The 27,132-nt window shown below is 41.4% G+C and overlaps 1 protein-coding gene across 2 annotated transcripts in view; it reads right to left on the bottom strand.

Moving 5' to 3' along the window:
• Positions 1-9,676: 9,676 nt before the first annotated feature.
• Positions 9,677-27,132, bottom strand: part of SLX4IP (SLX4 interacting protein) — a 196,728-nt gene continuing 179,272 nt past the window's right edge. Inside the window, exons 7-8 of one of the 2 annotated variants that reach the window (XM_081290498.1) lie at positions 16,109-16,209; positions 9,677-14,826 (exon numbers count right to left, since the gene is read on the bottom strand). In XM_081290498.1, coding sequence (XP_081146624.1) covers positions 14,112-14,826; positions 16,109-16,209 — 816 coding nt within the window. In that variant the 3' untranslated portion in view covers positions 9,677-14,111. The remainder of the gene's footprint in view (positions 14,827-16,108; positions 16,210-27,132) is intronic. The other variant, XM_081290499.1, reaches the window with a different exon arrangement.

Below are 27,132 nucleotides of genomic sequence, written 5' to 3'. Positions count from 1 at the left end.
GTTTGGGAGCACTCGCGGGAAACGCCCACCACACTAAAAGGGTTTTAAACAGTTTGGAATTGGTGTTGGGGGCTGAAGAGGGAGACTGAATGCTTTCTCTTTTCTCCCTCCAGTTACTTGGATTAATACTTACATCTTGTCATAAACCACACCTTTATGTGTGGCTTTCGTGCCCACTAACCCACTGGAGTGGTTTCCTTCCTGTGCAGTAGGAGCTTCTTGGTATTAGGGTCCATTTACTCATCCTCTGGGAATTGAGTGTTTGGCTGGTCTCACTGTGTAGCCTTGGGGTGTCAGGTGTTCGGCCTTCTGTGAGGTTCCAGGGTCTGGCTGTCACCAAAGGAGCATAGTTCTCTGGCTGCTGGGGTCCAGAGGCTACCATGGCATATTGATAGGGGCCCTGCCGGTCCCCATATTATATGGTGGCGGAAGCTTTGCCTCTGGCACCTCTGCAACAAGGGATGCGTTGTGACAGGCACATGGACAGTTTCCAGTAGCTGCGTGGAGTCACTGGGAGTTGTTTGTTGCTTCTGGTTGGTAGCTAAAGCTTGTCCTTCTCAGATCTGTTCCCCAGCGCTTTGACTCTCAGGCCCATCCAGCCAGCCCTGGTTTTCATAGTATGCTCCCTCCCACTGGCAAGCAGCTTTGGAGGAAAGGCGATTTTCTCATTTTTTTCCAACCAGGCTAGGAACTTTTTTCTCAGACGGGCAACTTGTTTAATAATGGATGACAGGCTTTAAGTGTCCCAGGCTCCTTGTGTATGAGCAGAGGCCAGTTTGTGACATCCCCAGGAGTGGCCAATAGTGTGTCTCGGCTCATTGAGGAAGCAGCCCAAAGGACTTGGATAGTGATGAGTCTGGATTCCCATGACATCGCCCTGCCTTAGTGTAGCAACACTTTGTCATCAATATCTGCTGGTAGACAGCTGGTTTCTGCAAGGTGGGGTTATGGGAAGGGAGAAGAATGGACCCTTTAAGCCGGGAGACAGACTAGTTAGCTGTCCTTGATTCAGATACCATCCTGAAGCAATACCTTGTTCTGGTGGTTTCTAAACTTAGATTCAGCAGGACCCCAGAATTCCTTGGGTAGCTGCCAGATGGTTTCGTGCCAAGAAAAAAAAAGTTTAACGAGCCTCTGCAATTCTTCATTCCAGGAGGGAAGTGATCTTGGGATTCACGGGTGTTGTCTTAACGAGCAGTCCGGACACTCTCCGTAGCAGGAGGGCGTAGATCAGGCTCCTGTGGGCATGGCTCAAAGCCAGGATTTTAACTTTGAAGACAGAAGGAAGCAGGCAACAGAGCCCTGGTTATTCTGGAGTTGGGAGTGCAAAAGAAGGGACTTGGTGATTGTACCATTCCTAGGAGTATTCTCGGTTCTTTAAAGGGTCCTAGAAGAAAAAGAATCTTCAGTCCAGAAACCAGGCTATAGAATATCCTGAAACTCCATGAAAGAATTAACTTGAAGCTATTTGTTTTAGGATGGGAAACTGTCCTGAGACCCTAGACTTACACAGAGTAGAACTAGAATTGAAAAGTCTTAACTCATTAAAAACCAAGTGAGACTGAGTGGTGATCAGAAGCATGATCTGCAAGCAGGTCTCTTAGATGCATATTCCAAGGCTGGGTCAAGACCCTGTTGGACCAAAGTTGGCTCTGGGAATCTGCATTTTCAGCATGTTCTCTCCCTTGCCCTGTCCTCCTCAGCTAATGTGCAGTAAAATTTGAGAACAACCCTGCTGTAGTACTGAAGTACAAGCTCTTCATTAATTACAATGTTTTTCCTCCTTGTTAAACTGAATTAAATAGCCTGGAAGCCCGTTTGTTGCTAAATTGCCACCTGACATCATTTTTAAGTAAAATAATTACATTGCCCCTTGAGCGAGTTGTGGTTTAAGTGCTTCATCTTTATTAACTGATCTGAGGGGTCAGTGAGTCAAAGTTAACTTATTTAGTAATATTTCTTAGGTAGCAAAGAGCCAAAGGAACCAGAGTGTGGTTTCCCCACCTTTCTAAATGGCTTACACCTGTCTTTCCCAGAGTGAGCAAGTTTGTAGCTAAAAACAAGTTGCTTTTAAAGAAAAAAGTCCTACAGGCCTGCAGGGGTTTGAACTTGGGCTGAGCAATGCTCTACCACTTCCGCTTGGACTGTGGGTCTCTTTCTTGCCTCTACTGGGAATGAGAAACAGGAGTTCAGAGGTTCCTGATCTGGGAAGACACAAGCACATGGGTTATGGGAAGCCGCCTCCTGCTAATGTGTATTTATACTTTGTAAGCTCTGATTCATCCAAGCATTGGAACAGAAATCTGCTTCCTGAGGTTCTGTTTTTAAATAGATAGTTTGCAAAAACAACAATTATTTTTCTTAACATTTTTTTTTCCACCCCACAAGCAGCTAAACATCCCGGCTTAGGCTATGTCAGTCTCCAACAATGCCAACAAACAGCTTGGTTATCTGAGGTAGAAGGGTGCCCCAAGGCAGTTCTTTAGGGTTCTGGCCCCAGAAGTCTTAAAAACAAGGTTTAGAAACCATTAGGGCAATTTTATTGCATCACCCCAAATCCATGAGATATTTCAGGGTATATTAAAAATAACGAATTTCCCTTTGTAAACAATTGCATTCCAATGGTTGTTAAAATTAAGAGCAAGTCGGGGCCAAGGGGTGCTTGTGGGGCTGCAGCAGGAAAGCTGCCTGGGAGCTGAGGGGCCTAACCCTGAATGGTGTCTTCTGAGATCGTGTCAAAAGGGCGCGGCTCCCTTGCTTTGGATATACACTTTACCTGTATTACTTGCTCTTGCATGCAGGGCTCAACCTTCCTGGCAAAGAATGTGTTTCTTTCAAGTCCAAGGCAGCTTTTACAAGTCTCAAATTATGTATCATTATGCATGGGTCCAGTATTAACCTGTGATATGCAAGTCAGGAAAATTAACTTGAAGAGTAAAGGCTCTTAACTCCAATAAGAACTCTGAGTGGAAGTCTGCCCACAGCCTTCAACCCACCCTCTGCCCTCCCCCAGCAGGGCACCCAGGGTTGAATTATCCACAGAACAAATGTAGATGCCAGCAACATGAAAGTAACAGCTTTGTTTTAAGGAGAGCTCTCCTGGTGGGGCTCCTCGGTGATCCAGAGGGAAACACCTTTGCAGCTGGCTTCCTAATGACCACTTGGGGCATGGCCCCGGCTATTTTGCACCCAAAGAGTAAAGTACTTTGTTTCATCCTTGCTGAGATGTGTGCAATTGAAAAGCCTTTTCCTTGAACTCACTGAAAAGTAATGCAATCAGGAATGTTACCTATCAAAGTATTCCAACCTCCACTACTTTCCCAGACAGAGAAACTGAGGTCTAAAGGGGCTCATAGATTTGCTCATTCAGTTAGCAACAGCTAGGGCTAGACCCTGGGGATCCTGCTTCCTGGGCTGCTGTGTTTTCCGCCTTGTCTGGGAATTTGCCAGGTTTGTGCCTGGATCCTGCCTTGGGCATGATTTTAAAAAGTGAAGCACTGAGAGATCAGCACTAAACAAAAACAGATGCAAAGGCTCAAGGGAGGCTTCAGAGACCTGCCACAAAGACAGTGTCATTGATCTGAGCTAGTTTTACTTAGAAAGTAGAATCTGGTGTGTGTTTATTTTATTTTATTTTTTTTTGTGGTATTGGGGATTGGACCCAGAGGCATTCTATCACTGAGCCTCATCCCCAGCCCCTTTTATTTTGAGGTAGGGTCTTGCTAAATTTCCCAGAGTGGCCCTGAATTTATGATCCTTCTGCCTCAGCTTCCAGAGTAGTTGGGATTACAGGTGTGTGCCATCACGCCTGGCTGAAAGTGGCATCTTTTAAAATCGTGGAGCAATAGGGGATTTCTGAATCAAAGGCAGATTAAGCCCATTCCTTTGTGGGTTGCTCCTTTGTTCTTGGGAAGTTTCAGATTTCCTTTTTAGATTCTGCTTCATTGAATTTAGAAAATGAATTGCAGGAAAAGGGGTTCGGAAAGGAAATCGACAGCCCCCCCCCAGGTCCTCCTCCTCCTCCCTGTATTCACATGTACTCACGATTAATGGGTGTTTTCAGGACAGCAGTGCTGCTCTCAGGATCTAAGAGCCAGGTACAAGGGTCCTGTCCAGTGTCAGGTAAGGGCAATTAACCATTAGATCTCATCCCACATCCCCTGACCATACCTGTGTCTCCTGGCAGTTTCTTTCCAGATTATCTTGGAAAAAAAATCACCTGAGCATTTAAAAATACTAAAATCTAAATTGCTTAAAAATGACGAAGTTTCCCACATCCAGTGTGCACCTGGGCCAGCAGAGACTCATGTGAGTTCCTGGAACTGCCTGTGGGCAGCTTTGCTTCTTCCACCTAACACCCCCCCAAAAGCTACTCCCTTGTCCCCAGCTTCAACGGATTAGAAACTATTCCACAATTTAACGTATTTATTATGTCTGGGAAGGTAGGCCAAAACTGTGCAGAAGTTTCCCTCTGCACTGAGGCGCCTATGCCTAATGACTTAGAAAGACTCCATCCATGGAGACAGAAACAACGAACCTTCCCAATTCAGCACATGAACAATCAGATACCTTCAAGAGGCTCCTTTGTCTTTGAAGAGATGTTTTTTGAGAAGTACTTTTCAGGGAATTCAAGAAACAGAAAGGAAGAGCACACATGTGAAACAACATACAGGTTTGCACAAAACAGGAAAAGTACCTGTGTAGTCTTGGCCGTCATGCAGTTACAAAAGAAGTTGTGTGCATTTCCTCCAGTGTTCTGCCTCCATGTGGGCCTAACCTGTTGCTTGACAGTTTCTTTCACCTTTTTGGTGTGCACAGCCAAACTGTATGCCCAGTGGGCAGGGTCATGCCAGACCTCCTGGATTCCTATTACAGCTCTTCCTTCCCAATTCCTACTTTGGAATTTTCTCCCAAAATTGCAGCTTGACAACAGTTTCTGGGCTTTGGGGTTGGACAGACCTGGATTCTGGGGCCTCTGCTACTTACTGGTAAATTTTCCAAAATTCTTTGTGCCTCAGTTTCCTTATCTGTAGTGGTGAAAAACAAACATGTGCCACTGTTAGTATTCATGAAAAGGGATGTAAGAAGATGAAAGAAAATTGCTTAGTTTTCTCTAAGCAGCCTGTGATACAAGAGTCCATTAAAAGATTAAGGAAGTCTCTAAATTCCAATGACAGTCTACTTTCTTGCCATTATATTGTGCCTCTGCTAGGCACAATAGTGCACACTTGAAATCCCAGTGGCTTGGGAAGCTGAAGCAGGTGGATTTCAAGTTCAAGACTAGCCTCAATAACTAAGTAAGGCCCTGTAAAGACTCCTGGCCCCTGGTTATTCAAATACTAATCCAAGTACCTCAGTAAAGGGGTCTTATAAATCCCAAGTCCCAAATCCCAAATCAATAGGTCTTCAAATACAGCTTAGTCAGTTGGAGGTGTCTAAGCGCAGGAGGTTTTCAAAAACAGAGTTTTGTTTGGTCTCAGAAATCAGAAGATTCAAGGTGTGAAAGAGATTCAAGGCAATGCAGTTTTCTCCATGAATGAAATGGAGTCCATGTGGCAAGGACCTGAGCATGGCTTCTAGGAATCCCTGGTCTAGAGCCAGCAAGACAATTTAGTCCTACAAGTGTACAAAACTGAGTTCTGCTAATAATACAAGGAAGCTTGGGCAGATCTTTCTCTATTGGAGACTGCAGAGGAGACGGAAGCCTGGTTGACATCCTGATTTTAGCCTATGAGTTCTGGAGCAGAGAACCCAGCTAAAAATGTCATAAACCATGAGTTAATAAACGTGTGTTTTAAGCCATTAGGTTTATGGTACTTTGTTGCTCAGTGATAGAACACCAATACAGGCCTCCTACAAAGGGAATTGTACCAGCCCATGTCACGCGTAGATGCTATATTTGCTTGTGACTATACAAATTGTCGGCTTTTTTTCTTGATCAATTCAGTGCTTGCTACCAGTGTAGCAGAAAAAAAAAAGCTCATTCAAGATAAGAATGAACTAAAGGACTGGGGGCGGAAGGGGGGGGGGCTTGGTGCCCAATTAAATTCCACAACAGTGTGTGGTCTGCAAGTGTAGATAGCGGGACTATAGCCTGCAAATAATGAGAATGAGAACACTGTTCTTTCTATCTCCCCACCCCCCAGCCACTGTAATGTAAAATTAATGCCAAATGAGGTAAGCTCAGGTGTCTGGCTTTGCAGGAATTCAGGACATAGTCTTGAACCAGTCTTCTATTCTTATGAAACAACATGATGATGTTTGACTTTGGTATTTTCTTTTTTGTCTTTTTGTGGTAGAACTCAGCACCTCATGCAAGTGCTAGGCAAGCAATGAATTACAACTCCAGCCCTTGACTCCCGTTTTCTTGATGAGGTTTTCAGTGGGTTAGGCATTTAAAAAAATACTTTGTAAAGTATTTCCCATGGGAGCCTTTCCCTACAAGGAATTTCCCTCCTTGGCTGTCTTCACTGTGCAATGACCATTGCTTCTGAACCAAGAAGGGGCTGAGTGTCAAGCCCAACTCTCTTTCCTATTTACCTACTTTCTCCTAGGATTGCTGTCAAGTGGTGGGCGGCTGGCCTAAGCCATCATATACAGAAGCTGGCAGAAAGTTAAGGTTTCTCTCAAGTTCAGCTAGCTTTATTAAAATATTATTTGGGCCTGAAATCAGACCTGACAAACATGCAAAACAAGAGCCAAAGTCCTTTCTACAACCAATGTCCAGAAGAATATGAGATTTGATATACCAGCCCCCAGAAAACTCAGAGATGGATGGAGAGTCTGCTTGTCTTTGAGCCTTTACAGAGATTTTAGGTGAGATCTAAATCATTCCTCCAGCTAGAGATTCATAGCTTCAAAGCAAGAACCCCAATTTCAGGACTGATCCCCTGCATCTTTGCAGACAGCCCTGGTTTCCAGAAGTGTTTTCAGATTGACACTTCTCTCTGGCCAGCCACCTGAGAGCATTTACCAAAATGCCCCGGGATCTGCCCGTGTGGTCTCCACTGTTTCTAAATGGTCACCCCGCTGAGAAACGCGGCACTGGGAAAAGGCTGGCTAGGGCAGCATTTTAAGGAGAATATACAAATAAAGCCATGCTGCTGTTTCACAAGCCTTTGGCATCCTTACAGGAAGGCTTTTCCAGGCTCCTCCTCCTGGGATACATCCCAAACGCCCAGCCCAGGCTCCCACATCCTGGCTGGAGGTCGCTCTGATTTACCATCCCACCTTCTCTCTCCGACAACAGGGATGGATGAGCCAGTATGACCCCTCCCAGGCACCCACAGTGGGTTTGGGAAAGAGCCTTCTGTGTTCTTCTCACCAGCCAAGCATGTGAAGAAGGAACTGAAAAGGCTTAAGAGCCACTGGGCCTAGAAAAGTTCCCTGTCAATCCTCCACCTGCCTCCTCTGGAGCAGGGTCTGCCAGTCTACCCTCAGTTCCAGGGGCAGGTAGGGAGAGAGGAGAGGAATGTGTGTGAGGCAAGGAGTGGAAATAGAAGCTGTGGGGTGTGTGTGTGTGTGTGTGTGAGCGCAGAGGCAGGACTTCTAATAGAAGATCAGGCAAAAGGGCGTGGGAGACTGGGAACTCATTTAAGAAAGCTCTTCTGCCTTAAAGCAAGTCAAACTCCCTGCTGCAGAGTTGCTTTTTCTTCCTCCCCTTTGAGTCTTGTGTGCTGAACTGACCTCTCCCCCGGCAGAGGTCAGCACTCTGCTCGCCCTGCACACCCTCAGCCTTCTGGGGTTTTGATTGCTTAGAGCCTGAAAAGAAGTCTTCGGCTCTCATTTCAGAGAGAAGCTGTAGTAAATCTCGTGAAGAGGCTGGTCTTTTTTCTTTTTTAAAAGTATATATATATATATATATATATATATATATATATATATATGAATGATAAAAATCTTTTGGGAGCTGTGCAGCCCACAAAAAGCAAGTCGAAGGACTGTACATCATCGTAGAGTCCCCTCTCACAGCCTATTTCACCCCCTAAAATAAATCAGGCTGAGTAATGAATGAGGTTTTAAGAAATGTAACTGAACTTAAAATACAAGGTCAGTATCTCATCCTAGGTAATCCTTTGGAGGATGAGAAATTCTCCTGATTTTCCCACAGGGTTATTTCAGATGTGCTTTCTGAGCCAAACTATTTTAAAAGCGTTCATTCTTCCACTGGCCTGCCAAACACTAACTTGAGATTCACACGCACTTCTAGAGTGCCTGTTAATGATATTAATGATCATGGATCAAAGGCAAACCCCAGAGGTTTATGTAAAAATTTCAGACAATTATTTAGGTGTTTTAAAAACTCACCTTCTGAATGAGGGTAACAATTTCTCAATGTTGGCAAGACAAAATGGTATGTTCAGATGCTTAGAGCAAATACAGAGGGGCCTTGGAAGAAAATGAAATGCAACTCTTTGTATGACTAAAGGGTCTATGAACTGACACTTTGTCCCCCAAGCCTTTCCTGCTCTTCTTTTAAAATATAGTAAGTAGGTATAGTTACATTGCAGAAAACCCCTCTATCAATGCACACTCAGCTCTGAGCAAACCTGTCTAACAGCCAGTATTTACATGCACACATCGCACACTTTCTAAAGGACAGCTCATAACTGTGGAATCACATGAGAATCATTCTTTGAGGGCTTTTAAAAATCCCAATGCCGGGGCCTAAACTCAGGGATTTGGATTGAACCAGAAGCTACTTAGGTGATTTTGATGTGAAGCTAGGATAGAGAATCATTTTTAAATGGAGAAATTAATACATCAGAGTGGTATGTTTACCTCAGTTCTCTAATAGCCGTGGGTGGCACTTAAAATATTAGATAACTTTGACAGATGAACAATATGAGGCCTGAAAGGCTAAGAGACTTGTCCCCAAACATATAAAACCAATTAATGGCAAAGTGGCAGCTAAGGTAGGAAACAGGGTTTGTGGCTTGTAAGCACCATGCTATTATCCAGTCGCCAGATCCTGAGCCAAGCTCCATACCCCAAGCAGGGCATCATTCCTGTGGATTAGGCCACATGGTGAGCCATGGTTATTACCAAAATGCTAAGGAGAAAAGGACTATGCTTCATCATTTGTAGCCATTCTTAGCATTCCAGGCCCATCTATATAAGTGTATTCTTCCAACTGATATTGAAATCCTTCTGGAAGTCATGCACAGCACCAGAGAAGCCTGGGATACTAAAATAAAAAGCAATGTAGAAAAGAGTTGGCCCAGGGTTTTATCAGTCCTGAATAAGGACTAGATCCACTTAAGAAAATGGAAATGAATCCACTTGGGGAATGTCAGCGTTTTCTGGAAAGGAGTTAAGGTCATGAACTTTACCCCCCAACCCCCAAGAGATCTTTCTTAGCTCCCAGTGGAAAGCAGAAGTAGGAACAAATAAACACTGTAAGGATCACCCCCAAGTCTTATGGGTCAATTAATTCCATCGTATCACACTAGGTTTTCCATACCTAAATCTTCAGGACCAATGGTTCAAATGGCTCCTTTGAGCTATTTAAACAAAGCATTCAAAACCTAAGAACTGTTTCTAGAAGGAAAATGTTTCTTACCAATAGGACATACTTCAACATGTTCAGAAAAGGGTATTTTGGATGTGTACTCCTTGGGGATTCACTTATTTTTTAAAAATGAAAAGAAAAAATTACAATTTTCAAGACAATTTTTTATCTTTATTTATAAAACAGGTACATTTTCACTACATACATAGTTTCATCACCTAGAAAACTATTCAAACTATTTAAACAGTTTAAAATAAAACAAATGAGAAAACCGATAGGGAAAAAAGAGCTCACCTGGTGATTATGGCAGTGTTTGGCTTTCTAACTCAACTGAATAGTTATTCTAGGGATCTATCAAATTCACACCTGCAGGCACCCCATCAGATGCTTCAAAGGACAAATGCATGGTTTTACTGATTTTTGCTTAAGTTATCAAAATTTTTGATAAGGAGCTATAATAGCATTTACAAGCTAATATGAAATACGGTAACATTAGGCTGCAAGATTAAACTTATTCCAGACTGGTACTGAGTAACTCTAGATAATTAAAGATAATTTCAGTCATTCAAGTTCCCTCTGTTATGCTGCATATTGACACATATTTGTTCCCTGTCTTGTTAAATAAATATAGAGACCAAATGAGAGGGAGTTCTGCAGATTTCAGATAATTTAATTATACCCTGAAATTACAATACCAATGATATATATGGTTAGACTTCTGCACTGAATAATTACCTGAATTAACTTCATTTTACAATGCTTAATTTATTTTGTACTAAGGAAGGCTTTAAACTATTTAAGAGAAACCAGCTTAATTTTGATTTTTTTACTTGCTTCAACATGTTTCAATTCATTAGTGTTTCAATATGAAGGAATGAACTCTCTTGTCTTGACAAACCAAGCATGGAAATTTCCTCATAAGAAAAAAGAAGAAATTAAGATGATTTCCATATTCAAGTCATAGCACGCTGAAAGAGAGAATTTTTGGCTCTTAGGAAAGCGGCTGGTTACTTCAAGGGAGGGCCACTCACTACAGTTTTGTGGAAATATTACAGTTGGGCCTGCCAAAGAGCTTAAGGAAACGAGGAGTGGGGACACTGAATCCAGGCCATTCTCCTGGGCAGAGATTTCCTTCCCCTATGTGCCTGCCCTTGCCAAGCTCTTTCTGAAATCAAAGGCCATCGATATGCACAACAGTCCATGCCCAAATCTAAACATGATAGCAAAAAGAAAACAATTATGCTGTGATCCCATTGTTGTCCCGAGAATATATTTTGGGATATTTCATTCAGAGATAAGCCATATTCTCCATAAATCAAAATAAAGAGGGGTTTTTTGAGTGTGTGTGTGCACGTGTGTGTGTGTGTGTGTGATGCCAGGGATCAAATCTTGCGCTTTGCACACCAAAAGTGCTTCCTCTACCATTGAGCTATATTCCCAGCCTCAAAGCCTTTTTTTTTTTTTTAAATGCAATACTTTCCACACTCCTTGAATATTTTAAAAAAAGGGAACTAAAAAATTGCTGCACACACTCCATTCTCCACAAATGTTTGCTCCTTTGTATTTGACACATTATATGCATATTTGTCTAGATATTATATGCATATTTCTCTTTGCCTTGGCAAAGAGAAAAAAGGCAAAGAGAAAAAAATGTGTAAGAAAAATCACCTGGATTGTTTCCAGACCTTCCTTGCTTGTGAATGTTAAAGGGGAAAAACCATACACCTATTAAAATGTTATTTAAGGCAGGTGTGGTGGCCCATGCCCTTAATCCCAGTGACTCCAGAGGCTGAGGTAGGAGGATCACAAGTAAGAGGCCAGCCTCAGTAACTTAGCACGATTCAAAATATAAAAAGGGCTGGGGCTGTGAACCCATTGTGTGTGAAGTCTCAGAAAGACCACATCTATCTATAACACAAAGTTGCTATTTTCCTTATTAGATCACATGAATTGTGTTTTCTCCAAATATAATAAACACTCAAGCCAAGACTTTTCTAGAAAGAAAATCATTTAAGTTTGGCCTTAACCATCAAGCCCAGGTTAACTAATGAAATACCTTCTTAGGCAGTTTCCATTCTGAGAGTCGAACCCTACTGTATAAACAGAGTCAGCTTCACTGAGGTTATTAGCATTCTGTTGGGCTCCCTTTTCACCTATGATTGGAATCTGTTATGACAAGGGAAACAGGTGGGAAGGAATAAGAAAGGACACAGTGGGAAGGGCTATGTTGGGTCTTAGGGGTGCAGGAAGGGGACAGGTTTCCAGGTCAATGTAACACCAAAGCAACAGCATCTACATCCAGCAGCCAGGCTTTCTGACCATAACTGAACTTCATGACCCACAATGGTGCTCTCAGATATGGTTTCCTTTGGGTGGGCTTCATTCAATATAATCCAAGTGGGGAAAGCAGATACTGGGAGAGAGAGTTTGCAATTGGAGAGCATTAATAGCACTCACATGCTATTTTCTTTTATTTTATTGGGCTTTCTTTGCTAATTTTAACACTTTGGGGAATACTCTTGATTTTCCCTATTATATAAGGGAGATGCTACTTCAAAGGAACACCTGTTGGTAAGCAGAAAAAGATACATTGGTGGTCTTTGAATAAGATTTCTTTAATACTTTTGGATGAAATTGAGTGAATGCTTCATTCTTTAACATTGTGAACCAAAGCCCTGTAACAAGAGGCTTCACCTAGATCTCAGACTCTCATCTTGTCTAATCTTGACTTTGACTAATCTGGAAGTAACTAAGTTTATAAGTCTTATCAGGTATAATCACATGAAGCCAATCACAAAGATTTTTCTTTCCTGTTTTTTTTTTTTTTTTTTTTTGTACTGGGGCTTGAATCTAGGGGCACTTTACCACAATAACATTCTCAGTCCTTCTTATTTTTTAATTTTGAGACATTAAGTTGCTTAAGGCCTCCTTAAGTTGCTGAGGCTGGCCTTGAACTTGAGATCCTCCTGCCTCAGCCTCTGAGTCACTAGGATTATAGGTGTGTGCCACTGCTATCAGCAGGATTTTTCTTCATAAGGTGCTTTTTGGTAATGTATTTCAAATACCTTTCAGAGATCTGTTTCTCAGAAACAACTGTGATTTTATTCTTGAAGTGTTTAAGGTGAATAGTCCTGAGATGTCCTGTTTTTCCACTGACTTTAACCTTCTGTAGAAACTGTTTAAAATTTCCAGAATCAAAAGTTCCATCTTCTACTGAACAAGTAAGGTCCAGATTAAACTTCCAGGTCGACCTCTTAGGGTTCTTATATTTCTGAGGTTGACCTCCTCTTAGGATTCTTATTTTTTTTTATAAGTATTTTTTTTTTAGTTGTAGTCAACACAATACCTTTATTTTATTTATTTATTTTTTTAATGTGGTGCTGAGGATCGAACCCAGGGCCTCATACATGCTAGGTGAGCCACAATCCCAGCCACAAGCTTCTTATCTTTTTAAGAGTAAGTTGTGAGACCAGAGAAGAAACTTAAATTGCCTGTGAAGACTTCCAAATGGGAAACTAAGCACTGGCCACTGACTTCCTATTGGGTTCTGGTCTGTCCTGAACCTAACCAAAATCTTAGAGGTGGAAGAAAGGGCAGGGACAGGGATAGGCCTGAGCTACAAGTAAGAGCAAGCCTCTCCCATTTCTTCCTCTAATGCTGGGATAAATTATCCGTAAACTTCCGGCAATTATAAGCGTAAGTAACAGCTCCCTCGATGCTGTGGCTGTCATACTGTAGAATCTGGGAACAGAGTGACTCATACACTGAACCCAGGTGTTTTATAAGTTTGAGGGAATATGAGGGTGTACATGTCCACACGTGGCTCCAGCTGATGAGCTGGAGGCCACGGGAGCCAGGCTGGAGGAAATACACATGAAGGAGACTTTAATTAGTCCAGTGGTTCTCAGGCTTCGGCATATTTCAGAGTCACCAAGAGCTTCTCATTCTATAGGTCTGGGGTGGGGCTTGACACCCACATTTCTAATTCATGTTTTCAATGATGCTGGTCCCAGTGGTTTAGAACCACTGGCTTTTTCTTTCACTGCCCCCTTCTGAAGCTGAGGAGCAGGGGGATCCACTGTACCCCTAGAACTTAACTGTAGCACGAGGCACTGTCTTCATGTGTCCCATCATGAGGTCTGCATGGTAATGTCAAGGAGGAACATGTGACTGGTTTCTTCATGCAGTCCTTGCAAAAATAGTCTCCTCTCCACCAAGGTGGATGGCTCTTTATCAGTACAATTTCTGAAGACAGTTATAAAGTATGATGAAAAGATAGCATTATTAGAATAAACAGATAGCCTCCTGAAGGTGACTGCTGGAAAGCAAACCCCAATGTGGATATTTACTGTTTTATTTAAAATAATCATTTTGCCAGGCATGGTGGTACATGCCCATAATCCCAGCTATTTGGAAGGCTGAGGATGCAGCTCACTGGTAGAGGATTTGCTTCGCATGTACGAAAACCCTAGATTTAATCCCCAATATTGTGATAAAGATAGAAACAAACAAACAAAATCTTTCTAACAAATTCCTTTTAAGTCTCAGGATCTATACATGTTGGCGCTCTTGTCACATATTTGGCTACTATTATCCTCAACTATGACTTTGCAATCCTTTGCAATTTCTTTCTTTTCTTGGTTGGGCTGCCTTGAATTGCAGATGATCTTTCAGTGTTTGTGGCTGAGCCGTTTTGCTGTGCCTGCCTTGGGTTATTTTTTATAAGATGTCTGGAGGGGAGATTTTCCAAAACATGCAACTCTTCCTTAGACATGGTTTTTGCCAAATCTTGTTTCAAAAGTAACCCCGGATCTGACAACTCTAAAATTGGCAAAACATTGACAGCTGTGCTTTTCTCCAGTATTATTTCTCCTGGGACTAATCGATCACTTCCAAGAGAAACTCTCTTGTGGTGGTCGAAGTCTTCCGCAGAGCCGCAGTTCCTGCGTTTCTGTTGTGTTTTGGCTACTTGTGGACTTTGCTTTGGACCTGGTGATGCTGACTCACAGCTATAGACAGGGCTCCCGCTTAGAAGCCCTGTCTTTGACCGCTCCCCAGGATGAGGTTTTTGCTGGCTGCTAGTGTCTTCTGGCTGGGTCTGATTAACATTTTCCAGCTTTTGAACAGGAAGCCTCTGGTGGCACTCAGCTGCCTTTATGTAATCCTTTGCTTGTCCTGTGGATTCTGATGAGGCCTGACCATCATCCCTCCTCCTTGCTACCTCTGCAATCCCTGAGTCACTAGATGTTCCCACAATGTCTCTGCTGGTCTGTGATTTGCTCTCGACGTTACTTTTTGTTTTTGTTCTTTTCGCACTAAAACAACAACAACAACAAAGATTTTACACTGTGTAAACCTATAATGGCACAGTTTTCTTCAAATTCCCCCTCCCTCACATTCCCTCACCTGCAACAAGTGGTATGTGCTACCTGCCTTCTCCCTGTCTCCCCAGGAAATCTAGAAAAATCCCTAAGAGTGTGGTAAGCAATGATCTCTACATTTTTCATTATACTAGGTTATGTTATGCTTTTTGATCTGTATCATCAATGGAGTTCTCTTTAAGGCAAATAGGTATTCATTTCAATGATATTAAGAGTAAATATTGCCTATGTATGATGCATTGATTTTTTTTTTCTAGGAGTTGATGCTCAAATATACCCAAAGCTTATGCTATGCAAGTGTACCTATGAACAAATATGCATACACACAATTTAATTTGTGAGTAAAAAAAAGTTTACTCAGTTTGTGAGTAAAAGTTTCTGAAATTATTCTCAGGCCATTTCAAGGTATTATTCAAATATCACTACCATTTAGCTGGTGTCACGATTGTTCATTAACCATACAAGAATCAGACTCAGTTAATAGCACTTGAAAAAAAATTTCAGACAGCCAGCATGAGAGGGGAATGCAAATCTAACTCCTTTCTCTACAGAATACTCAGTAGACAAGGTAAACTTCATTCTGACTGTAAAAATTTGAGGGGCAGGGCAGAAACTGCGTGAGGAAAATTTAGAGACTAAAGACCTTATCTTTAGCAAGAAGTATGGCAAGAAATCTGTGAGTGGCAAGAAATTTCCTTAACAATGAAAGTCAAAACACTGGAGCTCAGATATGTATTCTGACTTAGCTTTAGGGTGGAATCATGCATGTGTGTGTTTGTGTGTATATACAAACATATATACATATATATGTATTTCATATATATAATAACATATAATAACAAGGATTACTATCAGTATATTAAAGTTAGAACAAGCATCTTAGAAAAGAAATGTATTTTTTAAGGACTGTCTGTAGTCACCCTGAAAGTTATATGAAACACACCACCAGCAGGTGCTTTTCATCTTCAAAGAGCTTGCAATTAATTACTCCTTGCAACACACTTATGAAGCAAGGACTCTACCCCCACTGTCCAGAGAGCAAAGAAAATAGTATCAAGAGGGTGGGAAGGGCAAGTGTGAGACCCAGGGCAAGATCAGTGCCAGCCAAGCTCTGGTCTCCACACTCCATGCCTTCTTGTTTAATTCCATATTTCACATTATCCATCCATCCATACAGGCAGTCACAAATAAGAAAAATGAAACATGCTGGACCTACATTTGTTTCAGAGCATTTCTCTTGAGCTTTGCACTGGGAGGAAGTGGACTCTCCGCACACTCAGCAAAATAATCAGACACTCCGTGGAGAGCTCTTTCTGTCTATTCCAAAAGATAACAAAGGTTCAACCAGAAATCTATTAGCTGAACATGAGAGAAAACAGTTACACTCTGAATGCCCAGATGAACAGATTTATTTTTGTAAAGACTAAATGAAACTGCTTAGTGTTACAGGCTATTTTAACTTTTTTTCTTTTTTTTATCTAGGACTTTCTGGTAAATTACAACTTCTTTTGGATTCCCAGTCTACACATTTCATGTATTAATATGTACCACAAACACAGAAAACTGTCATGTAAAGGATGTTGATTACAAGCCATCGGTAACTCTTGGCCAATATCTAATCTCTCTCTGGTCCAAATTGTGACAAAAGCCCAGAATCAATGAGCCAGGCTGCAGCAAGTTTTTGAGAAGACTTGGTGGTAAGGTGTGTAGTACCCTGTTAATTCTGAGAATTCCCCACATTTTCTCTATTTGCAGAAATATAAATATTGTGTATAAGTGTAATGCTCTAATAAAAAAATAGAAATATTACCTACTTCCTTTGTAACCCTCAAGACTATTTCAAGAGTTGAGCTTTTTAATATTGGTAGCTTCAAAACTAGAGTTTGTCATTCTTAGCTACTAAAAAACCCAGGAATTTCCCCCTTATTCTAACTACTATTGTAGTCTTTATTTTTTTTTTATAATGAAGAGATTATCAGCCTACTATTTCACATACCAATGGAAACATCATAAGGACACAATTGTAAAAGTTTCTCAACTTTTGCCAACACTAACCTTTGTATACAGGTAGATAAGCCAGACAAGGTGTTAATGTCTCTTTTTCTGGGACACTAAGTATTTTTCTCCATGAAAATTCCAGAAAAATGTTCCTTCCACAAAGAATTGTTTTAGTTGATTATCAAAAAGTCTTTGCTTTATTTAGGCTTACATGGGAATTAGCAGTGACAGCCCAGGGATCCTGGGAGAAGGCAGCCATTAGTATTAAGCCTGGGTATTCTCCACGTGGATGTGATGGGCTTTACCCAGTCACTGTCCATACCACTGAGTTACCAGAAACATTTACTTGCCAAAAGTGCTGATGACTTTAGGCCCAGGCAGATGTCACTCAGTCATATCTAGTTTTAATAGTTAGTGAACAGAGTATTACAGGCTTTATTGGATTATACTGCATTTTGATGCATTTCCTTTTTGGTTTTCTGTTCCCTAAATTAAATAGTTGATAAAGAGTGTGTGGGGGGGAATTAAAAGTTAAATCAGAATTGGTGGGGGGAGGGAGCTAGAGAGACACTTTGACAAGAGATTGGGAGCAATAGAGATTTATGTGTGAAACACTTCTAAACATGCCCTATAAGTACAGTAGATTTCCCCCTTATAACCACACCCTGTAAGTGCTGTATTTTCAGAGCTGAACAATTAACATAAGGAGCATGAGTCAGGCTTTGAACAACTCTGTGGGAACCAGAAAGCCTTTTGCTATTAGGAATGATGTAAATTCCCCAAGGCTGGAAGAAGTCCACAATGGAAGGCAGACAAGGTCATAAATAACAACAATGGATTCTGCGCAGACCACATGAAGTAGGTGCCTAGATAGGGACGCGCTCTTCAAGTCTCCCAGTTGATTCAATCACTGTCTTTACTTATTTGTTTCAAAAATTCAGTTGAAAGAGCACCATGTATTTCCTCTGGAACTTCAAAAACTTCTTTAAGAAACAGCAGTGGGCTCTCATCCCAAATTCCTCTGACAATAATGGGGGAAAATGTTCTTGGAAGAAAATGAACAACAGAAAAGGTGACAGACCAGTTTAAAAAGTGCAAAACCTGTGACTTAGTTTAGAAAAGAAAAAAAGAGGAGGAAGAGAAAGGCAAGGCAGGTCTCTTGCTTATAAATTAAAACCACATTTGCCAATTTGTTGAAGGAGGCATATTTACATTTGTGTGAAGACTGGGTGGGCAGGAAAAAAAAAGATTAGCCTCCTTATTCAGCCCTTGAACTGTCAGACCTCATTAGAAATCTCTAATCCTTACATTTCTAGGGTCAATTCACTCCTCTTTGTCACTAAATCACAGCCTCTGCTCCCGCCCCTCCCCCCCACAATATTCCTAAGGAAGCAGCTATCACCTGGGAATAGAATTTCCCAAAGGGATTCATCCTGATTATTAATGCTTCTCACATCTGGCATCAAAATGAAGTCAAGGCTTATCCAGAGGCAAACTCTAAGGTGCAAATCTATAGTGCTTGCTGAGAAGGTTGCAAGAGCCTCCAGGGCTTCCATGGATGACAGCACTACTTACAGATTCTGTGTGAATAATGATCCTATCATCTTCTGAAAGAAATACAGGCAAACCCAACATTTTTAAAGATAGCTACCAAAGTCCAGAGTGAACACCCCATGGAAGTTCAGGTATTTAAAAAACATATTAACCAAGGGGATCTCTTGGGGCCTTCATAAATGATTCTTTACAACCTGGAAGCTACTCCTCTTAGTCTAGGCCAACAAATCAAGTTCCACAAATATCATTCCTTGGTATATGCCATTCCTAGTCACCCGCACAACCTCTATCCTACCCTCATTTTAATTTCTGTAATACTTTGAAGATTTCAAATTTAAAACTTTTTATCTGCAAAGAGTGTCAAAACAGAAGTAGTCAAAACAGAAGATACCCTTCCTCAGCAACTTGAGCATACCAGGCAGGCCTCAGAGCAAGGGGCCAGGCCTTTTCTTCATGCCTGAGGATGCTCTTAGAGACCACTGAACGCTCCTCAAGGTTAAAGTCAGTCGAAGCACATGTATTGAAGCACAGGTGCCGCAGCACAGATCCAAGGGGAAGGCTGAGTTAGGTGTGAGATTATGATGATGAGTGATAGTGTTACCGCTGTTGGCTGGTGACGAGTCCTTGCTTCCCCAGTGTTGAAGAATAACACCAGAGAAGCACGCCGAGGCAAAGACAGAGTAGAAATTAGAAGTTTATTAAAGGACAGCAGAAAAGACTTCTCCCTGAGGAAGAAGGGGAACCAAGAGGTGGAATCCGTTGAAGGGCGAATGTGTTCCCCTTTTTACAGTTTTGGTGATGGAATGTAAGGGGGAAGGGTTGGGACACAGGTGGGCCAAACAAGTAATCTGGGCAGGAAGGACTTCATTATCACTTCTGTGGGATGGGCTATCCCCAAATCTGTTGGGGGCTGTTTCTTGGGTTCCATTAACATTTCTTTGGGGTGGACTTTGGCCTAGGGCTTTTCTGGGACTTCATTAACATTCCATGAGTTGTCCTGGGTTTCTGGAATCATTATCAGCATGGCCTCCATTTTAGATTTCACTCGATATGATATTAGACCCGATTTACCTAACTACACTGACTACCTAATTTTAAATCTGGCTTCAATAGCACCCCGGTGCTGTAGGGTCTGACCAGGGAAACATTTTAAATTCCTGGACAAAAAGGATTACAAAGCAAGTCCCCAACAGAATGAGCTGGGAAACTTAAGACACACTTCTGGCCTTTTATTCAGAGAATGAGCTGGTCTGAAATGTAGCTGGAAATGATGGTCAACATTCAAGGCACAAAAGCACGTTAAAACTGGGGATAAACCTAGGAGTTCTCATTCCATAGTGACTGACTAAATACCAGTTATGAATAGAACCTGTTACATTAATGGGGGATGGAGCAAAAATCTAGCCTAAAATAACAGTAAAACCAAAATAAAACAAAAACTACCTGCACTTGAGTTTACAACCTCCTTATGCTTCATGGAGTCTCTAAAACCAGTCAGGGTTCCTAAAGACTAGTGGGAAGATGAGATACCTCTGAGACACTGCAGGAGTTTTTTAAAAATATAGATTTCCAAGATCCATCCCTAGAAGTTCTAATTCACAAGATCTGGGGTAGGGCTAGGAGATCTATATTTAGGTTCCCAGGTGATTCAAACACTGCTTCTATACATAAAGCAACACTCAGTGAGGGAGAGCAACCAAGAAACAAATATAATCTGGTACAATGTGATAGCACTTGGTAAAGTGTGGCTGGGGATACCTGGCATCAAAATTATCAGATTCCACTCCAATTCTACTGAACTTGTTACCTCCAAAATGAGGGTCAGGGCATATACATTTTAAGCAAGCTCCCCAGTGATGCTTATACCCAGCAATTAATGAACTTCTGCTCTAAGGGTACATGAAATTAAAAACTGAGCAGAATCCAGCAGAATGATCCAATATAGCAAAACTCTGAACTCTGAACTACTCACAACTTGGGCCTCTGGGGAAAAAGATTTGGACCCACAGAAAAAGACCTAGTTTCATGGAGTCTCCACCAACAGGGAGATAAGAAACAAATACAGAATGTGTCAGGTGGTGACAATGCTATGAGGAGAGATACACATCTAAAGGTCCATGAGGTGTTATTTTGAATACAGTGTTCAGAGAAGGCTGTGTAGGCTGCAACGTGAGTTATGGACAGCAATCTGGGCGAAGGACAAGCTCCATGAGCATATGGGGAAGAGCATACCCTGAGGACAGAATATGCCTGGAAGTGTGGAGGGACAGCCAAGTAAACCAGGGCAAGGGGTCAGAGGGACAGGAAAGTAAACCAGGGCAAGGGTGTGTGCGAGTACTAGTGGTAGAGGGGCAAATCTTAAATGGCTTTTTAAGGGTGGGATATATCATTAAAGTGAGAAAGATGATATTATGCCTATGGAAAGTTGTGAAAAGAAAAATGACATTTTAAAAGGTTCACCTTGGGTGTTGTAGAGGGACAAGGATGGAGGCAGGGGGGTCATGATAAGACACAGCAATAGTTCACTGAGAGATGATGGGTCTTGGAGGAAGCACAAGGTGAAGAAAAGCGCTCAGACTGGAAATATAATTTGAAGAGAGGCGCAAAAGAATGTGCAGGTGAACTGGACATGGCAGTTATGGGAAGAGAAAAGTAAAGGATGAGTCCAAGTTCTGTGGTTTTAATAACTAAATGCACAGAGGAAGCTGACATTTGTCATTGGAAGAAAATACTGAGGAGGGGCAGGCTTGGGAAAATAAAACCAAGAAACCTGTTTTAGATGTTGCTATGGGTTGAATGTGTTCCCTCTAAAATTCAGGTGTTGCCACTGTGATAGTATTAAGAGGTAGAGCCCTTACGATGTGCTTAAGCCATGAGGACTCTGCCCTCAAAAGAGGACTTAACAGGACAAATTTGCCCCACTTGCCCTTCTGCCTTCCACTATGTGAGGACATAGCATTCTTCTCTTCTGGAGGAGGTAGCAACAAGGTGCCATCTTGAAAGGAGAGACTAGACCCTCACTAGACAACAGACCTGATGGCACTTTGATCTTGGACTTCCCAGCTTCCAGAGTAGTAAGAAATACATTTCTGTTCTTTTTAAAATTATCCAGTATGAGGCATCTTGTTACAGCAGCACAAACACAAGAACTTTTAGAATCCTTCTGGATATCTAAGTGGAGATGGTGAGCAGACAGTTAAGGTATAGGTTTCTAGAAGAGGACAGTCTGAGTTGCAGACACCAACCTGGGATAGGTGTTTAATGCCATGATGGGTTAGGATGAATTTTATCAAGGAATAAGTTTGCATGAGAAAAAGAAGTTGATAAGTTAAGGAAGATTCAGCCAAGGGTCTAAGAGGGAACTATGGGTGAAGAAAGAAAAATTGAGATAATAAGAGGTCCCCAGAGGCAAGGGAAGAATGAAAGTACAGGGACACAGCCACATCAATGTTTATAGCAACACAATTCACAATAGCTAAATTGTGGAACCAACCTAGATGCCCTTCAGTAGATAAATGGATAGGGAAACTTTGGTATATATACACAATGGAACATTTCTCAGCATTAAAAGAGAATAAAATCATGGCATTTGCAGGTAAATGGATGAGGTTGGAGAACATAATGCTAGGTGAAGCAAACCAATCCCCCCAAACCAAAGGCTGAATGTTTTCTTTAATATGAGGATGGTGACTCATAATGGCAATGGGGTGGGGGAAGCATGGGAGGAATGGAGGAACTTTAGATAGGGCAAAGGGGAGGGACGGGAAGGGAGGGGACAAGGGGATAGGCATGATAGTGGAATGAGTTAGACATCATTACCCGAAGTACATATATGAAGACCAAATCATGTGAAAATACTTTGTGAACAATCAGTGACTTGAAAAATTGTGCTTTATATGTGCAATATGAAATGAATTGCATTTTGCCATCATGTATAACAAATTAGAATAAATAATTTAATAAAAAATTATTTACTAAAAAAAAAAATTAAATGTCAATGAAAGTGACAACTGTATAGAATACACTGAGTGGCTGTGAGTCAAAACTGACCACTAGATGGAAGAAGTCCAAGACATAAGCTAGCTGGTTTTGGTGAAGTGCTGGGACCCAAGCCTACCTGACACAAGGTTGTGAAGGAAGTGGTGACATAAAGGAGACCAGAACTCTGCAGTAGAAACATGTGAACTATGCAAGGAACTGGAAGTTTTCTATAGCCCCATTAAAAAAGCAAAAATAAATGGGTGAAATTTAATTTCAATAATAATATAACATTAAATGTAATAAATAAAATGTAACATTAATCAATATAGAAAATACTGAGACATTTTATATAGCACGTCTATGATATTTTATATACTATATATATAGTATATAAAATGCTGGTGTGCATTATATAAGTATAGTACATCATTTCTAACTTGCCATATTTTCAAATTCTCAACAGCCAAATGCAGCCCATGATTATAGTACTGGCCAGTGCAGGTCTAGATAACACTTCAAAAAAGTTCTACAGTAAGTAGGAGCAGAGAAACACTGGCACTCACCAATAGGGAATCCTCAATACAGCTAGTGAGGCTAGTATTGTTACTGTTACCACAGTCCATGGCCGATGCTGTTGGCCAGCCTGATTCCACATGGGCATACAGCATGAGATGGCAATGCCAAGGCCTGACAAACATCGCCTCTGCTGAGAAACTCTTGTAGCTGGTTCTCCAGCATGTGCCTCAGTGCCCAGGACATCAATATTACCTGAGGGTGGAATTGATGGGGCAGATTCTTGGAGCCATGGTAGCAAGCAACTGATGACTCCAAGAGTCCTGTGGGTACACCAGTAAATCCTAGTTCTCCAGTACCACACAGCCCACCCCATGTTATATGCTCCTAGTACCTTCACAGCCAAGGGTGAAAACCTGTGTTAGGAGCTGTCCCAACAAACTTACTTTCAGGATTGCAAAATATCAAATGAAGGTGATATGAGGGGAAAAAAAGCTCTTCGGTGCTATTAAGATTTTTTTTGGAAGGTGGTAATTATAGTAATGTGGTATTCTTTGCCTTTATCTTTTGAGAGTTGGATCTGTTTTCTCATGGTTAAATACATACAGTTCTTCTGATTCTGTTTTATACACTATCCAATGAAAATAATTAATAACCCAAGAAGACTTTAAAAGTAGGTAATCTTGGGGCTGGGGATGTGGTTCAAGCGGTAGCGCGCTCGCCTGGCATGCGCGGGATGCTGGGTTCGATCCTCAGTACCACATTAAAAAAAAAAAGATGTTGTGCCCACTGAAAACTAAAAAATAAATATTAAAAAATTCTCTCTCTTAAAAAAAGTAGGTAATCCACAGACTATTAGGATATATATAGCTGGGTGCAGTGGTGCATGCCTAATAATCCTGGAGATGCAGGAGGTTGAGGGAGATCCTATCTCAAAATACTAAAAGGATTGTAGATGTAGCTCAGTGGTTAAGGACTCCTAAATTCAATCCCCAGGACAAAAAAAAAGTGTGTATATATATTATAGACATAGTCTTAGGGCACACTCAAAGTGTTACTGTTTCTCAATTCCTCATGATCACAATCTGCTGAGAACCATATACCCAGAGCTGATCAAATCAGGATGATGCAGAGTACAAGGTTAGGGCAAGTGGAATCCAAGATTTCACACTCACTATTGGCTTCTGCTAGCACCAGTTTCTCAATCCCCTGATGGTTGGTTTCTCATCGACATTTCATTTTTGTTTGGGACATTTTAATGCAGTGAGGTATATGAAGTACATTTTGGAAACTGGAAAGCATTGAAGAAATTTTCTTGACATTACTGAGAAGACAAAATCTGATGACTTCACAAACCATATGGAGTTTATAAAAAAGGAAAGGATGCCTTGCATTCCTGGAGAGCTTACATGATTCTCAGTGTCCTCTTCCTGACATTTCATATGGTCCTCACATCATCACTATTTTACAGATGAAAAGAACAAGACCCACACAGAGCAAGAAGTGTCTAAGGCCACACATTTAGTTTGGGGCAGAACAGGATCTGGAAGGCCTACCCCTGTGCACAACTCTCTCCACCCTGCCTGGTGGCCACATGAGTCAGGTGCTGTCATGGTCATGGATGACGCTGTAGAAAGAGGACAGTCAGAAGTCCTTGGTTCCACTCCCTGATCAGTCACTATCTAGCTGTGAGATTTGGAAAATTGGCTTATCTGCCCTGGGCATCAGTTTCCTCATTTGTAAAAAAAAAAAAAAAAAAAAAAAAAAAAGGATGAAATGAATATCTCTAGAATGGATACACATTTATTTCCTGGGAACAATACTTGGATTTTATTCCAAGGAATCACAACTCAAAGTCCCATCCAATGTCCATGCATTTCAGGAGACCCTGTCTCCACATCTGACTTCAGAAATAGGCCTGTGACTCAGTTCAGATCAATCAGAGTACTGAATTCATTAACTCAAAGAGGTGCATGACCCATACCATTCTAAGCAAAGGTCTGCTTTCTTCTGCCCTGAAAGTAAAGACCTAAGCTGCTAGGACCAACCAGCACATACAGGCTGAGAGTGAAGCCAGCATAGTGGAAGGCAGAGCAAAAAAGGGTGACTGTTTAATGATATTCTCTGTTCTGATCAAGCTCTACCTAAAGTCTAGACTTTTCAGGAACATAAGCCAAAAACCTTCTTTTTTTGCTAAGCCATTTTGAGTTGGCTTTCCTGTCCCTTGAAAATGAAAAGGTTCAAGACTGATACAATCTCTTCTCAGGTTTGCTGTACTGAATAAGTTATTGTATGTGACAGCCTCTGCACTCTGCAAACAAAGCCCTTTGCAAACAATAAAAGCAGAGTAAATATATAATATCAGCTTATTTAGGGGTTACACGATAATATTAAAGCATAAAACTGGAATTACTTTCAATGCTTTATGACTTGATTTTCAAAGGGCAAAAAAAAGTTACTCTCATATTTTAGTGCAACGCCTAAGTGTTTTCAGGAGCATGCGTGTTCTGAAATGTGATGATATAAAAGACTTGAGTTATGGAGAAGCAGACCAAAGCATGAATACAAGAATGACCAGTATCTTAAGACCACAATGCAGCATGGCTGTGTAGAAGCCCATGTCTTCAAAATGAGGAAGAACTCTCTTTTTCAAAATTCATATCTTATTCTTTCTTAAATTATTTGATAATAATGTAAGGAAGTGAAAGGGGCAGAATAGAGGGAGTAGAATAATAATGAATTAAAAAAAGAGAGACATTCAAATACACCTGTATTGACTTGATGGAACTAAAGCATAAAGGGAGTGAAATGAAAACCGAAAGCTACACCTCATGAATCCCCCTGGACTGAAATCATTTCTTTGAAGACCATGTTGGTGGTGGTGGTGACCAGCAAATGACTTGGTATAAGGACCAGCACCTAGTAAACTGGTCTCCATAAGATGCTGTCCATGACCTTCTCCACTTCATGGAGGAGGACACTGATGATCTATGAGGCCAAGTCATCTGGCCATTTCCAAGAGTGAGAGGCCAAGCTTTGCTCCATGACTCCAACCTCAAGTCCTTCCTCTAAGTACTTCACTCTCTTGTCTTTCCACGAAAGGATGTAACTCTAAGGGAAAGTAAAGCCAGGATTGCTGCTGCTGCTGCTGCTGCTGCTGCTGCTGCTGCTGCTGCTTGGGTTAGTTGTGAAAACCCTGGTTTGTTTGTTTTTTTTTTTTCTTTAAAATAAATTTTTAAAAAAGTTATTTTCTTTTGAATTGATGACAATGAAACAGTTGTAATAGAGAAAGGAAAATACCAATAAGTAGCTGAAAAGAATGTTACCCTAAAAATGAAATCAGTGTGCAAAAAAAAAAAAAAAATTAAGGAAGCGAATTTGCAGGAAGTACACGTTTCACAGGGATTTCCAGTTCACATTCACCTACCCTTGAGAACCTAAAAATAAATTCTGACCAATCTTAGCTCCCACTGTTGAGTCTCTATGCCATACAACTGTGACAGAACCTAAGGCATTCTGAAGAATTTGTGGGTCTGGACCAGTACTTAACACTGGGGGGTTCACAGACCACTGAGAGTTAGATGAAAGCCAGAAAAACAAACAACAACAACAACATTTTTAAAAAAAAATTCAAGAAATTTATGAATCATAGGTTAATCCCTAATTTAAAAGTAGAGGGAACTGTCTACATGAAGAGTTGGCCTACCTTTTTGGGGACAGCCTGTTAAAAATGCTTCCCCTCGACAGAGACCTAAGGCTAAAAAAATGCCAGCACAGGCAGCAAGGTAGCCAGCCCCTCATTCAGGGTGTTGCTCTCTCCTAATATCTCACCTGGCTGAGCGTGTGGGTGTGGACAGGACAGGAGAGGCAGGTATGGTGTAGTCCTGGCACCAAGGGAGTAGGGTCAATCAGAAAGGGGCTCCCAGTAGCCCTGGACACTAGTGGGAAAGAGGCATAAGGCCAGAGAGAAGACATCACAGATGCCTGTCTCATTTCAGAACTCTGCTCACAGTTGGCTCTCTGCCCAGGAATATGGAAGGAATAGCTCTTGCTATTTTCCTTGAACACAGACATTCAGGTCCCCTCCTTCCAAGACTCACAGTTCATGATAGTAACAGCTTTTGTGGACTAGTCTGGGAACCTCATCCCCATCATGACATCGTTTCCTTGGGAAAATGAGTACTGAATTCTAAA

Source organism: Spermophilus citellus (genome assembly GCF_964194105.1).
Source record: "Spermophilus citellus genome assembly, chromosome: 4".
Classification (NCBI taxonomy): Eukaryota; Metazoa; Chordata; class Mammalia; order Rodentia; family Sciuridae; genus Spermophilus; species Spermophilus citellus.
The sequence above is the reverse complement of the archived record's forward strand: the minus strand, read 5'-3'. Positions and strand labels throughout refer to the sequence as shown.